Raw genomic sequence first — 16067 nt, 5'->3', positions numbered from 1 at the left:
TCTCTCCTTCTATAATACTAGTCTATGTGGGTTTCCTCTGGGTGCTCTGGTTTCCTCCCACAATCCAAAAATGTGCAGGTTAGGTGAATTGGCCATGCTAAATTGCCCGTAGTGTTAGCTGAAGGGGTAAATGTAGGGGAATAAGTCTGGGTGGGTTGCGCTTCGGCGGGTCGGTGTGGACTTGTTGGGGTGTTGGGCCTGTTTCCACACTAATTTAATCTAATCTAAAAATCTAATCTAGTCCAATAAAACTGCCAATTAAGATTGACAAAAACAACACTTCTCATGTCAAAACCAGGCAACTTTCGGTTCTTGTCTTCAGATCTTCCTGTCTTCTTTTCTTCTGGTTAGGAATTTCTGCTTTACAGGTTACTGATCGAGAAGGGACTTTTAAGAGAGATTTTTTTCCAAGCAGTCTCTTATATGCTAGGACATGGCAGATCTCCTCTCAACTATTCAATTTTCCCTGGTCTTATACTTTAGAGCATTGGATTGGACCATTGCCTTTTAAGATTGTCAATATACTCAACTCACACAAAGGACTAGGCCTACCCATACATGAACAGCTCATCTGGAATGGTGTATTTTCTCACAAGAGCTCAGTCCAAACACCAAAAAAGTGAAAACACATGCAAAAAACAAAGAAAACTAAAGTGTAAAGGCTAAGCCCTGATACAAAATCAACATACTGCTTTTCTCAAAGTAAAAGAGAAAAAGAGTAACAGGTTGTAACTAATGAAACAACAATTCCCTAAATGAGAACTGAGCTACACGTGAAACACATTGACTGTTTAAATCAGCCAGTTTAAAAGTCAGCCCTCAATAAAAAGGAATACCAGTTAAGAAACTGGCTATATAATTCAGACCTTAAAACTGTACCAACACATTTTTAAGCTCTAATCTCCAGCATCTGCAGTCCTCACTTTCTCCTGGCTATATAATTCAACCAATTTAGGAATCAAGCTTCCTCCAAAATAACCAGAAACCAACAGCATCAGTACACACTGGAGGGGAGCAGCCAGCTCAGTCAGTCCCCTCCCTGACACAAATGGAGAGCCCTTCACCACTGACCCAGCTCCCTCAGATCCAGCTCTCAGTATCAGGATGTCAGACACTCCTGTTTTTATCTGTCAGCCAGGGGTCCCTGATTGGACCAATTAATATCTCCGTCAGGGAACTCACATTCTAGGAAGTCAACCTGGCAGACCTTGTTACAATCACTACAATATGTGTCAAAGACTTCACCCACCACTTCCCACCCAAACCCAGCCATACCCTCCAAACCCCAATCCAACAATGTATCCAATAGCTGGCCTAGTAATCTCTAAGCTATCCAATCTCAAAGGGCTATAAAGCCCTTTGGATATGTCTTGGCTGGACAAGTGTCGGACAAACTGTAAATAAGGCCCAATTAAAGTTGATTAATCAGGTCTCCAATCCTCATCATTATGGCTCCTTATATTACGTAGGCTGGCCCTCTAGGAGTTAAAATTCCCATATAACCTATGTTATGAAATCATTAAATTATTTCAAAGAAATTTAATTGCAAAACACAATGTCTTCTTAGAGTTTGAACCTGTCACCTGAAAGAGAATGTGTGTTGGGGTGGTAGCAGCCAGTAAAGAAAGTTTAAACATGATCAACACAGTGACATTTCAGTTTGTTTAGAATGACACTAACATTTTCAAGTATGGTCTCGTGTTGTTTCTTTTCAAATTGAATGTATGTGACTTGGAGTAAGCATATTCAAATGAAGTGGTCTTGAAAACTACATAGATTAAAGCAAATTTTGTAGGATTAGATTCTTTCCCATTTCTTGGATATAATCCTTTAAGTTTGCTGTAAGACTTAATAAATTTTCATTTGTAGAGAAACCTTGATTATCCAAAGGACACGGGCGGGCAGTATTTCGCTCGGTTAATCAAATGCTCAATAAGTGTTTAGCTGAGCATCTGAACCTTGCGATCTTGCCAGCTAGTCCAATATTCGGAAATAGAGATTCCTCTGTATGTGACACGCATGAAACATATCTCTACCACAATCTGTGACTTCATGGCATATCCCTCACTGCACATTTATTATCAGGAGAATAGGATAGTATGTTGGAGAAGTACCAGACTCTCATAAAAATGAGTTTCCAATGTGATGTAGACTGGGTGATCTTTGTATATTTTTGATACCATTTATGTTTGGATTGTTGCCTTTTGAACTACTGATAGATGGGTTTTTCAGTGTATCTGAGGAGTTAATTTTTAAGTTAGAGGTATTTCTATAGCCTTTATGATTTCTTTTCAAACAGCTTGAAGGAATGGCTCTCAGAACTAATGGGTTTGTATTTAGAGTAGGAGGGTTACAGTTTAAATTTCTCAGGCATCAAGGTTTTTGTTAGCTTGGGGGTTGGGAAAAAAAAAAGTGATTTTTATTCATTTTCAGTATGGGGCAGTTCTGCCTAAATCCTTGGATTAAGATGGATGCATCTAGCAGTGTTCCTAAGATGGGAAAAAGACAATAAAACTAGATCAGCTGAGAGTAAAGAGTTTAGCAAAAGTCCCAGATCAGGAGTATTTTCATAAAGCTCTGAAGAGGTTATTTGAAGCCAAGAACATTTAAACTCTAGTGTATGAAAGTTCCAGGAAAAGGCTATCAGATTATCCAGATTGTGACTTCAACTCAGTTTGCCATACGCCTATCAAGGTATTATAAAAAGATTTTTCTGTAGTGAGTACTGTATAAAGGTGTGTTTTGGAGACAATTAAGGGTGTTTTTGGGATGTAAAGAACTGTTTTGGGTATAATGGGATTCCATTTCTGCCATGTTTCAAAACCTTTAAAGGGTATATTGTATGAGAAAATTTTGGTCTATTCCTTTCATCTTAGTTTTTTATGCTTAATAAACTTTAGTTTTATTGTTAAAACCAAACCTGCAATACTATATGCTTTTGTTGCAGTTAGATATCACTTCATTAAAACCAAAGCAAAACATGATTTAATGGCCAGATTTCATTCTGGGATCTCACTTGTCCAGTAATCACATATGATGTAATAAAAATGTAAACATGGAAGTTACAAGACATGCTAAATAGCAGAAGCAATAGAATAGAGCAAAGCTCTGTACTCTTGCCATCCAGTTGTGAATGTTTCATTCTCCACCACCATTAACTGGAAGAAAAGACCTTACACACAGTCCTGCAGTCAAACAAGCAGCATTTGACGGAGTGTGGCATCACAAAGTCTAGCAAAACCAAACTTAATGTAATCAAAGGAATCACTTCACAAGCTGTAGTCATTCTTGCACAAAACGAAGATAATGATAGATTTCTGGAGATTACCTCAGCCCCAGGATGACATCACAGGACTTTCCCAGGTTGATATAAATAAGATGACAAAAATATATTCGAATGCTTAGGTTTGAACAGTTAATTCTATGTTTGAAGCAGAAATAAATATGATTATTACTCAACTGATTACATATAGGCAATTTCTTAGAACTCAAGATTAATCATAGTACATTGATTTTCTTTCTTTCCTGGCATAAAAGCAGGAAATGTAAAAATAGCTATCAGTAGTAATAATTCACTAATTAGATTTTCACCCCCAATTTAGCTGTCTCAAAACATCCAAGTAACTGAATTACTGGTCATAGAAACGAAACATACATTGATGCCTATTTCATAGCAGTTTACATTGAAACCGGTGTAATGATCACATGCAACTTTACACTGTAAGATATCAGTATCAGTACAGACAACTGTACATTTCAAATAGGAAAAAATTGCATTTCCCTCAAAATATTAAATTATTGCTACCTGTATCCCTCCAAAATATTTTTGTTTTCCATTTTTGTGACTATAATTTGTGAGAAATATATTTCAATGTCAATATACCACAAAAAAAACAATAGTCTTGTTGCTTTTAATAAAAAGGTGAAAAGTAATGAACATAAATGGAGAAACGAGTTTGATACATAACTCAGGTTGAAATAGCTTGGGCACCTCAGCGATCAATGAAATATTTGCATTCTAGCTGCCTTCTTAACTCTTCAAACAAAACAGAGACAAAGTGCCAGCCATAGCTCAGTTGGTAGCACTCTTACTTTGTTGGTTCCCAGTTTAAGTCCCAGACCAAGGCTTGAGCAAAAGAAATATCAAGGCTCACACTCCAGTTCAGTATGGAGGGAGTGCTGCACCACCAAAGTAGCTGCTGTCCTTCAGAACCATCTGTCTGACTGCATGGATGTAAAGGAGCTCCTGACACTATTTTGAAACAAAAAAAAGGGAAGTAATCCTCAGTGCCCTGGCCAAATTGAACCCTTTGATCAATATCTTAAAAACAGATCAGCTAATCACAATCAGATGGTTGTTTGAGAATTTGCTGTGCACATATTAGTTGTTATATTTCTTACAGTATTCTCTCAGTATTCTAAGTTTTAAGGAGATCCCTCTTCATCCTTCTAAACTCCATCAAGAAAAGACCCAGAGACCTCAAACATTCCTTAAAAGACAAGCTGTTCATTCTTGGGACCATTCTTGTAAACTCCTCTGGACCTCTTTCAATGTCAGCAAATCCATCCTTAGAAATAACATCCAAAATTGCTCACAAATTTCCAAACAACTATATTGCATTTTAATTTTAGTGATGGCTAGATAACATTTAATTTGTCTTGATCACTCTGAACAGTTGTTTCCTGATGATGATTTTAGGCTGAGAAAATGGCATGTAGCATCATGACCTTCTGACCTCTAGTACTTCGGCTGTTCTCCAATTACATCCAATTGTATTGTAAACATCTGGATTTTTTTTGTCTTATTTGCCTTGCCTAGAAGGCAATTCCAAAAACTGATAATATCGACTCATGCGTTTTCAAAAGATATTTTTAAATCAACCTGTGCAGACATGTTATATAACAACATATGTGGCAGGTGCAACTTGAATGCGGATTCATGAGCCCACAGTTAAAAAGGTTCACTCTTCACTTAATTTTTTTTATATAAACTCACACCCCATATCCTCCTTTTCAGAACTGCATTCCTATCCTCCTTCAAGCACTGACTTTCAGGACGAGAGTTGGGGCTTCAACATTTTCTTCACAACATAACCTTATGTTTGAGATCAGTATTAGTAACTCTTCAAAATAATGTCTTTGGCAACATGGTGACCATAATCAAACTCTTTTCTCTAATTATGGCCAAACTCATGTATTGCAAGACTTTCATATAACCTATAAAAAGATCTGTATTCTACAGTTCAAGGTATGTATTTGAACATTTCAATACCTTCTAAAATTGCTTTGCCACATTACTTAGAGAATGAAAGGACAGAGTCCATTCCTTTCAAGGCTTTCCTCCCACAAAGTGTCTTATAAAGAGAATCAAATGATATTTTTGACCAACATGTAACACTACAGCTTCACTGTGCAGTTACCATAGTTAAATTTCATTTGCCATTTTTATGCACAAAGACGTCTAAACCTTTAAGAACTTTGGCTGCATCCTCCGTCTCTACTGATTATTCACCTAACTGGTGTTAACAACTTTGACAAGTATCTGTTAGGTCCAGTATCCAAGTCATTAATTTAGATTAAAAATAGTGTACTAAGCTTTAATGTTTTAGGAACTGATACCTCCCACACAATTCAATATTATATTCTGACAGTATTTAATCTATTTTTTTAAAAATAGTGTTCTTCTAGTTCCATCTTGACAGAGGATTCCAGTTGTCTTACAATGAGAATTAGTTAGAAACTTCTTGGAATTTCCAAATGTTGTAGGAAGCTCAGTTTTCTAATTTGTACTGACCTTAAAAATGTTTGCCAAAAATGAATCCCTCTTTCTGAATCCAAACTATTTAACAAGTTATGCTATAATGAGTACTCCTGCTCATCAATTTCTAGTAGGCATGAAATTGCTTGGTACAGATTGATTTTGACTTAAATATATAGCTGCTTTACACTCTCAGCCCCATATACATTAGCTTATCAATGCAGAATAATTTCTTAATAAGAAAAGCAAATGGCTTCCTAAAACGTCCTGGAGTCTTCAAACCCCTAGCAAGTTTGCCATTTGCCTGCAAGGTTTGGATCATCTCAACATTCTTTACATTTATCTTCTTTATAGAGATACTTCAAGATTATCTATTACTTGGTAGTAAGTAGTATGTTGTTTCAAAAAATTGACCATCTGTTCTTTCTCAGTTGTTGCATAGTTCTATCAGGAAGTGATCAAGCTCATCAATGTAAAATATAACCTACAATTTTATCACAGACAATCTGGAAAAGCTCTGTTGCCAATGCTAAGTTTCATACTTCAAGACTTTGCACAGGCCTGCTGGGTCCTATTAAACTAGATTTAGCATCTAGGTCACAAAGTGCAGTACAATTTAGGTATACAAAATCTTTTGGGGAATAGGAACAAATAAATGCATTTTGGAATAAGAGAAAATGCGAAGATACTGTTCAGATGGCATCGGAAAATTGAAAATACAGATTTGTTCACATTTGGATTAAGACTTTCATCAGTTCCAAATGTAATTGAACTTAATTTCTGTGTTTCTTGACTAGATTTTATACTAGTCAATGATGCACTGAGATAAGAAATAAGTTTGAGACCTTGGGTTGATATTTTTCCCTTCAGACACAAAGAGGTCTCCACTGAGGTTGATTAACTGAAAAGACATCTGGGTGTCAGATAAAAGCTCTGATGGCGGAAGTGACAAGTTGGAAACTCACTTACTGTTCCAGACACATTGTCATGGCTATTTTAATACCTGGGTCTCTTAAAACCTGCTAGGTGACTTCAAACTCATTCTGAATAGTTTGTGGTGGTGGTAAGACCATAATGGTGCAGCAAAGAGGCCATTGCTGACAGAAGGGCTGCCTTGCATTGAGGGCATAGAAATTTGGAACATTTGCTCTTCATAAATGTTTTAAAGACTCAACTGTTTGAGGTTTTTCTGCTTTGAGTGCCTCTTCCTTATGTGATCATCTGGCAGGGAAGCCATAGTAGCTGCCACTTCAGGTCACTAGGTAAAAGAAAGTTCATGCCCTGAAGTTATCAGGACCTAACATGCAAACTTAAAGGTATACCCATTCATGTCTGACCAGGTACCCTATTCAGCTGCTCAGTACAGCTGATCAATCAGGGAACCCCAATCAGATATTGGGGGCTATCTGAACTTATGGATGAGCAGACATTAGTCTTGTGAGAAAAATGAATATTATGAAGAATAATTGTCTTACTCCATTTATTCAGGCCAAGGAACTCCTAGGTTTCATCTTCAATTAGTCAAGTTGACTGACCTCAGACAGGGCAGAAGCAACAATTATAGCTGGTCTATGTACTTGCGGATTAAACGGTGAATATTAGGTTATGATTCCTGTTCTTTATTCTTCAAATCTAAAGACCTTTCTTGGAAGTGTAAATGAGAGATCGAGATGAAGGCTAGATCATTCTAGCCTACAGAGGCACTAATAAAAACAATAGCCTGCTGATAATTGTTGCTAAGAATCATACATGGACAATGGCTATTTCGGCAAGATACTGGAGGGTACATGGCAGCAGTAGCACTATGCCAAACAAAGGCTTAACACCTTCAGAAAATGGAGGGAAAAAGAAAAATCATTGGGGAGGGGAAAGGGGAAATTTAGATAAATGATTTGATTCATAAGTGAGAGAGAATAACTTGCACAAAAAAATGAGATCATTACTGCAATGAAAAATATATTTCCTTCCTTGCATATTACCAGTATATTAATCACAATATTTGAATTGTTCAAGTGTAAACATCTTGTTGGAGGATTTCATGCATGAAGAACTTATGCCAACAATCATTTTGTGTTCCATTAGATAAAGACTTTCTCCACCTCCGAATCAAATTGTAAATTCCATCAAAATGTCAAGTGCCTGGAAGTGTTACATTCCAACCTTATGATTAAGATATTGATCATATGTGCACATCATTTCACAGGTTACAAAAATTTTCTGCTGGGTTTTCCTATATTACAACAACCTGCTGTACTTCAAAGTTACTTAAATCGGATGCAAAACAATTTGCATGTTCTTTCTTCTTCAGGTCCAAACTCTGATACTTCAAGACACTCCAGACATCCTTTATTATAACTGCAAATCACTTTCCGGATCACACAAATTATGTATTGTGAAAAATATTATAGCCATACTGGTAATTAATTCACAAAAGTAGCCACATAAATAAGCCTTTGAAGGTACTTTCAAGTGCACCAACTGTATATTTAATAATACATGACAGTTTATAAATAATTGGAGTTCATAGACAGGCAGAACATGCAAAAATATAGAATTTTAAAAAAAACATTATATAACGTAATACAAAACATCTCAAAATTAAAGTTGCTGAGTGAATGGTCTTTGTAAAAAAAAGTCTGTACAAAAGAATATAATTTAGCAACAAAAGCAGGGAGCAATACCCATCCAAGGTGGAGAAGGAAGAGACAAGTTAGTCAGTCAGATAGATAGGGAAAATTTTACTAGAGCAAGACCAACCTTCAATGCCGCTGATGCATTTCACACGGTCTCGGACTTCCACATTGTAGCCTTCAAAGGACATGAATACCCCATCAGGTCGATAAGTACCCCGTGGAGTATATACTTTTGAATAGCTATGAGAAAACTCAAATCTGTCATAGCCATCATACTGGGCAATTTTTCCATAGACCTCAAAATATTTTTCGATCCAGGTGAAAGGCAGATAAATTTCATTGCCTTCTTTCCGTCCTTTTATAGTATAGTCATCATTTATTAAACAATCCATCTCCTCATACTTAAGTCCCAACAGTTTGTTATTTAGAAGACTGGCTACAGGTGGAGCTTTCTGCTGTTCTTGATGGGATGCATCTGCTGATGGTTGTTTTGGGAGAGACTTGCCCACTTGTAAAAGGCTATTTATTTCATTGTTACCTTCAGAGTCAATTTCCTGCTTTTCCAAACCTTCTCCTCTGAACAGGTCCTCCAGATGACCCAAGTCTCTTGGAAATTGGATTGCCTTATCACTTGAGCACTTGTTCCACAGAAGTACAGTGACCAATGTAAACAAAGCACAGATGATAATAAGAGTCTTGTAGTTAACTCGAGCTGCCAGGCACCGCATATTCACATCATACCTATATTTAAAAAAATCCAAAGACAATCAACAAATCCAATATCAAAACAGTTTTTCAGAACTGAAACTTTTTGATGTATCCTTAAGTGTAAGAACTTTAGTATGTAAAATACATTAATCAAGTAGAAGCTGTACTTTTTTTTAAAAAGGATAAGATCCTACAACAATTTAATGTTCATCTACAAAACCATATCTCCATTTTATGAAGCTGGGCACAAAAGCACACCATTACTGCAGGAACAAAACACCATTCCATGGCAAACAATCACCAAAGAATCCAAAACTAAAGTGAAGAAGAGTCAGAAAAACATTTGGTGTCAAGATGGCAGCCCAAATACCTCATCATAAAGTGACTGGGGGATGCTGACCCATTAGAGGTAAGAACTGTTTGTGTCAAGCAACTTGGCTAGACCACCTGATAGCGGCATTGACCAACAGTTTTATGCATCTAGCATGTGCGACAGAAACATAGTAAATCATTTTGCTACATGGACAGTTTCCATTATTGAACGATTACAAATGAGACAATTCCATACTGTAGATAAGCACTTCCCGAACAAGGGTTCCAGTCATGAACTCGGAGGCAGAGGTGGTCACCGTTGAACAGTTATAACTGTAATCCCAGTTTAATAGGCACTTAGTGTCACAGCTGCCCCAAGCCTAACTAGGAATTCTGACAAATCTCAAGCTTTGAAATAGAGTTACAGTGGGAACAAAATAGGAGGAAATTACTGCGGATGCTGGAACATGAACGGAAAACAAAAAAATGCTGGAGATCACAGTGGTCAAGTAACATCCATGTAGAGAAAGCAAGCTAATTTTTCAAGTCTAGATGATTCTTTATCAGACCTGAAGAGAAGTTTGGCGTGTGTAGCACTTACGCAATAATGGGGAGAAAGGCTGTTGATAGCTCAGATTAAATGACTGAAATGTAAGAATGGGAGACAATGGTGTGTCCATCTGCCAAACTGTAAAGAACAGACAGCCCCACTGGGTTTTTGGGGGATAGAAATGGTGATGGAGAATGCAACAAGCAAAGTCAAAAGAAAGCTGCTTCATGCTCCCTCTTGGACCCTGAAAAACTTGTTTACTTTGCCTCCAATTTCCACCTCTCTAACTTTCACATCATCCATTTCTGACAGTTCCCTTCTCGATCTCCATTTCAGGGAATAAACTGTCCACTACCATCCACCACAAAGCCACTGACTTCCATAGCTACCTTCACTACAGCTCTTGCCACTCCATGTCCTGCAAGTATTCCATCCCATTCTCCCAGTTCCTTCACCTACATTGTATCTGTTCGGACAATGCAACCTTCCAAAGTGGAAGGAGCGGGTATTATTTGTGAACAGCAAAAGGCAGCGTTTTGTAAGTCTACAAATTCATAATTCACAATGTATTTCAGTCCCCTGAATTTGATAAACAATTTACATATCAATAGTAGCTGAACATTGTTAATATACTGCTATTTTTCCAGTAATATTTGGGCCAGTAGTTCTGCAATGGTCACATTTCTGAGATAGGTATATTCAGGACTTCATTTTATTCATATATATGCACAATTTATTCAAATTAACTGTACTTCTATGGGAACACTGATTTATGACTTTCAAGTCTAACCCAACTCCTGACTGTTCACTTATTTCTTGCTTATGCCTTTGTATACTACAACACTTGCAATTTCTTCTGAAAACTTGTTCAAAAGTCTAGTTTATTATTTTCTAACAATACCAGCCCCTGTTACATCTTCCAGTAGTCTATTGCCTGTTTCTTTCAGAAGCACCGGGCAGGAAAAAAGGAGAGAAGTTAAGATGCTGGCTTTTGATTTATCAACTTGTGCTCCACTGTAAACAAAACATATAGTTGTGTTTCATTTCATTTGTGATCCATTTCACAGAAATATTTTCAACTATTGTAGCAATTAGAAACAGAATGCTTGTGAATGGAGAATCTTTGCTTAACTACAAAGTAAGATTACTTAAAGAAATTCTGTTTACAATAGGAAGCCATTCAAGTACACAATGCACACTGAGTACTTAGTAAGCACAATTTCAAACTAGTTTATAATCCACATAATATAGATTAGGGCAGAATTACATTTCTTGCAAACAAAAGAAAACAGCATAGAGTTCAGACACCAGCAAGCACAGGAAAGGCGCATTATAGTATTAACACACGTGCCTCGCTTTAAACATGCAGAAATTGGTAAAACTGAAAACACAAAGCTACACAGAAGCTACTGAGAGAATTCCCTAAGAGGCAGAAGACCAAAATTCCAATATTGTGACTACTGTTTAGCAATGTCATACATTTATCTTACTTTAACAATCTTAAAATGGATAAATATTATAATATTAGAATGTATATTAGTGTTTAAATTAAAATCACCTGGCATGACCAAATTTCCTTCAAATTAATTTAAGAATTAAAGAGAAGTCATTCAAATTCTGGAAGATACATGGTACAATGGGATGTCAATATGCCTCTATCATAACTGTATTATCCCTTCTAATTTTCAGTCTGCAATTAACTTAAGTAAAACAGAAACTTGGGCAACATGCGCTAAATTACTGATGTCATCCAAATGCTGACCAGTTTCTTCCTTTAAAAGTCCAAACTTTAGATATAGTATCTTCAATTTGTCAATCGCGTTACAGTAAATTCTCATTAACGAAATGCACAATATAGCAGAATGGCCTGTAATTATATGCAAGTCATAGTATGCATAATTTCATTCATATTAGTATTACTACCCTTGCACTCATTTAAATCTGTACCACCACAATTGTCTCAAACATCTATGGTTTAGGGCAGAGAAGAAAAATAGATATAAAGAACAATCTTTAACTGCCATCCACGCTGGACATTGAAGGAGGACTAAATATGGTTTTGCCATGATGTTCTTTACATTTAATTAGCCTGCTTCATTCTTTGCCATTACTGACAAATTAAACATTAAAAAAAAAGGGGGCCAGAAAACAACCAACATTTCTGGAACTAGCAAGGAGTCAGTGTCAGTTCTTTCTTATCCAGTAGGCAAGTTTCTCTTTAAAAACCAAAAGAACTGCAGATCCTATAAATCAGAACCAAAACCAGAAGTTGCTGAAAAGGTTTTGAGGAAGGGTCACCAGATACGAAACATTAACTTTGATTTCTCTTCACAGATGTTGCCAGACCTGCTGAGTTTTTCCAGCAACTTCTGTTTAAGATTCTTTTTAAAACTAAAATGACCATAATTTGGAATTACCATTTCAGCACCTAATGCAATATTTTAAAAAATAATTCTTGAAATTGTGATTGGAACACATGTTTTAGTCAGACACCAATCTCATTTGTTGTCATTAAAACTCCCAATTAAAAAAAATGCACTTTGCATTAATCAAATATAGATGGAATGGAACTTCAGAATTAACTTGGCAAACATCTTTGATGATTGCAATATACTATTTAAGATTTCAATCCAAATAGCCATTTTCAACTCTCATGTAGGTCAACAGACCAGATAGAGAAAACAAAGTATCCATGATAGAAATCTTCAGCATCATTCTATACAATTAACATTCCAAATTGTGTTGATGACCAGCATTGGCACCTGTATTGCTTGGTTTTAGGCCTGGTATAAATCAGCCAATAAATGAAGTCAATCACTTCATTATGAAGTTATGGTCTCAAAACTCAGAAGTTTTGGTTCATCAGAAACAACTTATATTTCTGAAATTAGTGCATTTGGACAAGCAAGGACTGATTAGGGATAGCCAGTATGGTTTTGTGAGAAGGAAACAGTTTCTTTTTTAAATGAACTAAAAAGATTGCTGAGGGCAGAGCAGTAGATGTTGTTTTATGTGGACTTTACTATAGTCTTTGATAAACTTCCGCATAGCAGCTTAATTAGTAAAGTTAGATCACATGGGATTCAGGATGAGCTTGCCAATGGAATACAAGATTGACTTGACTGCAGGAGACAGAGGGTGGTGGAGGTTGTTTTTCAGACTGGAGGTCTGTGACCAGCAGTGTTCCACAGGGATCAGTACTGGGTCCACTTTTGTTCATCATTTATATAAAACAATTTGGACGAGAATATAGGATGCATGGTTAGTAAGTTTATGGATGACACCAAAATTGGTGGTATCGTGGACAGTGAAGAAGGCTATCTAAGATTACAAAGAGATCTTAATCAATGGGCTGAGCAGTGACAGATGGAGTTTAATTTGATAAATACAAGGTTTGTTTTGATCAAAATGCAATACAGGGCAGGGCTTGTACAACTAACGGTAGAGCACTGGGAGGTGTCGTAGAACAGAGACACCTCAAGGTTCAGATACATCATTGTTTGAAATCTGCGTCACAGGTAAACAGGGTGGTATTTAGCATGCTTGCCTTCATTGCTCAGATCTTTGAGTACAAAAACTGAGAGATCATGTTCAGGTTGTACAAGACATTGGTGAGGTCTCTTCTGGAGTACTGTTGCAGTTCTGTTGTCCTGCTATAGCAACGATATTATTAAATTGGAGAGGGTTCAGAAAAGATTTACCAGGAATGGAGGGCTTGAGTTTTCAAAAATAGGTAGGACTTTTTCAATGGAACATAGGAGGCTAAAGGGTGATCTTATAGAGGTTTATGAAATCATGAGTGGCATAGATAAGGTGTATACCAAGGCCTTTTTCTCCAGCATGGGGCAAGTTAAAACTGGGGGACATATTTTAAAGGTGAGAGGAGAAAGTTTTAAAAAAGGACATGAGGGTAATTTAAAAAAAGTGGCTCATGTGTGGAATAAACTACCAAATGAAGTGGTGGAAGCAGGTACAGTTACACTGTTTAAAAGACATTTGGATAAGTACACGAATAGGAAAGGTTTTGAAAGATATAGAACAAATACAGACAAGTGGATTAGTTTATTTTAGGCTCATGGTCAACATCGAATAGTTGGACCAAAGGGTCTATTTCCATGCTGGATGACTCTAGTGCATATACTACTATACTAGAGTATATCATAAAACTACTTAATCATATGTCTTTGTACATCATATAAAGCTTGAGGACTGCTACATACCATTAACAAAAACAAATCATGGACTTAGGTGGAAGCATTACATACTGAATCAAAATTTCATATTTTGTTAGATGAAGCAAGATGCTTGCCATCCAACCTTCCTTTTTACACATATGATTTACATACATACTCATGCTTTTGTGACTTATTAAATTGGGTTATGAACAATCACTATTGCCAGTCTCAAAATTAAACATTGCAATTATTCATAAAATGCTGAAACAAAAATGCTGTGGCCTGCTACCATATGGCTTTTACTGACAAAAAAAAGAGTTCTAACAGAGAACAAATTTCATGGGATCGAGTCAGTTTCCCACAGCTAGTTACTTGGCACATCACTCAAAACAGTGAACAGCCACTATGAAAATTGCTGTCATAATTACAAGTCCATTTAAGGTACGGTCCAATAAATCTAACTAATCACCAGATGGGTACTGTTATTAAAATATTTGCTAATGGCACAAATAATAACTTCAAACTGTGGCAGCTGCTGACAAGTGTGCAATAACATTTTTTCAACCAGTGCTATGCAATTGACTGATTGTTATTGTGGAAGCTTGTTGGAACACAGCCTACATGAAATGATTTTATTTATTTCATTGAAACAGGTCGATTTTCTCTGCTATAATAAAACAAAAAACTGACGATGTTGGAGGTTTGAAACAAAAACTGAAATTGTTGGAGAAACTCAAATCTGTCAACATCTGTGGGAAGAAAGCAGTCAATGCTTTAAGTCCAGTGACTCTGACAAGCTCTGATGAAGAGACACTGGACTCAAAACATCACGTCTGCTTTCTTCTCACAGCTGCTGCCAGATCTGCAAAGTTTCTCCAGTAATTCTGATTTTCTCTGCTGTCATCATGCAATTTTAATTCAAAGATGCTGACTATGTAAGTTTTTAGATACTTCCCATTTGGCACCTGACTTAGGAGTGCATAGTTAGGATCACCAGAAATAAATAACTTTCCCCCTTATCAGAAGGTCAATTACCAGGGGCATCATTTAAGATAAGTGGCAGGAGGTTTAGAGGGGATTTAATGAAGACTTTTTTTCTCCTACAGGTTGATGGATGAAAGAGTGTTGAAGCAGGAACCATTATAACATTTTAGTAATATATAGATGAACACTTAAAATGCCATAGCATACACAACTGCAGTCAAATGTTGAGAAATGGATTAGAGTATAGTGGTATTCTATGACGAGCGGTACATAGGCTGAAGGGCCTCTTTTCATGCTTTAATACTTCATGACTCTATAACACCAGAAAGAATGTCCACTCTGATAACCAGCTTGTATTGGAACCCATTCCAAAGTCAATTAGGGTAGCAACTAGAAATTAAATCCACTGCAGACTTTTTAAAAAAAAAGGAGTGTGAATACTAATCCATACTACATTATATAAATAAAAGTTTCATGCATCTGATTGTTAAGAGTTAAAAACATGGTACATCACTAAATCCATAAATATTTTTTAAAATGCATACTAGTTACTAAATGCATGGCATATTAGAAATTTTACACAAGAAAAATAAATTGCTAGTTTGATACTGTTGAACACATTGCCACAAGTGTTTGCATTTTTAAAATAAGTTTCACAGTAGGAAGGAGATTAATTTCAGTTTTCAAGTGCCTTCACCTTTTGCTCCCAGAAATTCTGTTAGCCTCCTAAGAGTGCTGTTGTATTTTATGGAAGAATAGTAAGGAGAGGAGCTTTTTAATTAGTATCTTGGGGCAGCACTTTTTCCAACTGTGAAAGAAAAAAATGGATGAAAACCAAAAATAGGTTAAATTCTCAGCCAAATGAACAGAGGAGAATGACCCATGTTCCAATATCAATATTATCAACTGATGCGAAAAGAGAAAGGAGGATACAAGAAACAACTTTT

At 36.4% G+C, this 16067-nt stretch overlaps 1 protein-coding gene across 6 annotated transcripts in view; it reads right to left on the bottom strand.

Annotated features, from left to right (window-relative positions):
- Positions 1-16067, bottom strand: part of LOC132834294 (D-glucuronyl C5-epimerase-like) — a 100950-nt gene that overhangs the window by 25181 nt on the left and 59702 nt on the right. For all 6 annotated transcript variants that reach the window (XM_060853024.1, XM_060853025.1, XM_060853021.1 and 3 more), the window contains one exon: positions 8516-9132. In XM_060853024.1, coding sequence (XP_060709007.1) covers positions 8516-9119 — 604 coding nt within the window. In that variant the 5' untranslated portion in view covers positions 9120-9132. The remainder of the gene's footprint in view (positions 1-8515; positions 9133-16067) is intronic.

Source organism: Hemiscyllium ocellatum, chromosome 39 (assembly GCF_020745735.1).
Source record: "Hemiscyllium ocellatum isolate sHemOce1 chromosome 39, sHemOce1.pat.X.cur, whole genome shotgun sequence".
In the NCBI taxonomy this organism is placed as follows: Eukaryota; Metazoa; Chordata; class Chondrichthyes; order Orectolobiformes; family Hemiscylliidae; genus Hemiscyllium; species Hemiscyllium ocellatum.
This window is presented reverse-complemented; position numbering and strand designations above follow the sequence as displayed.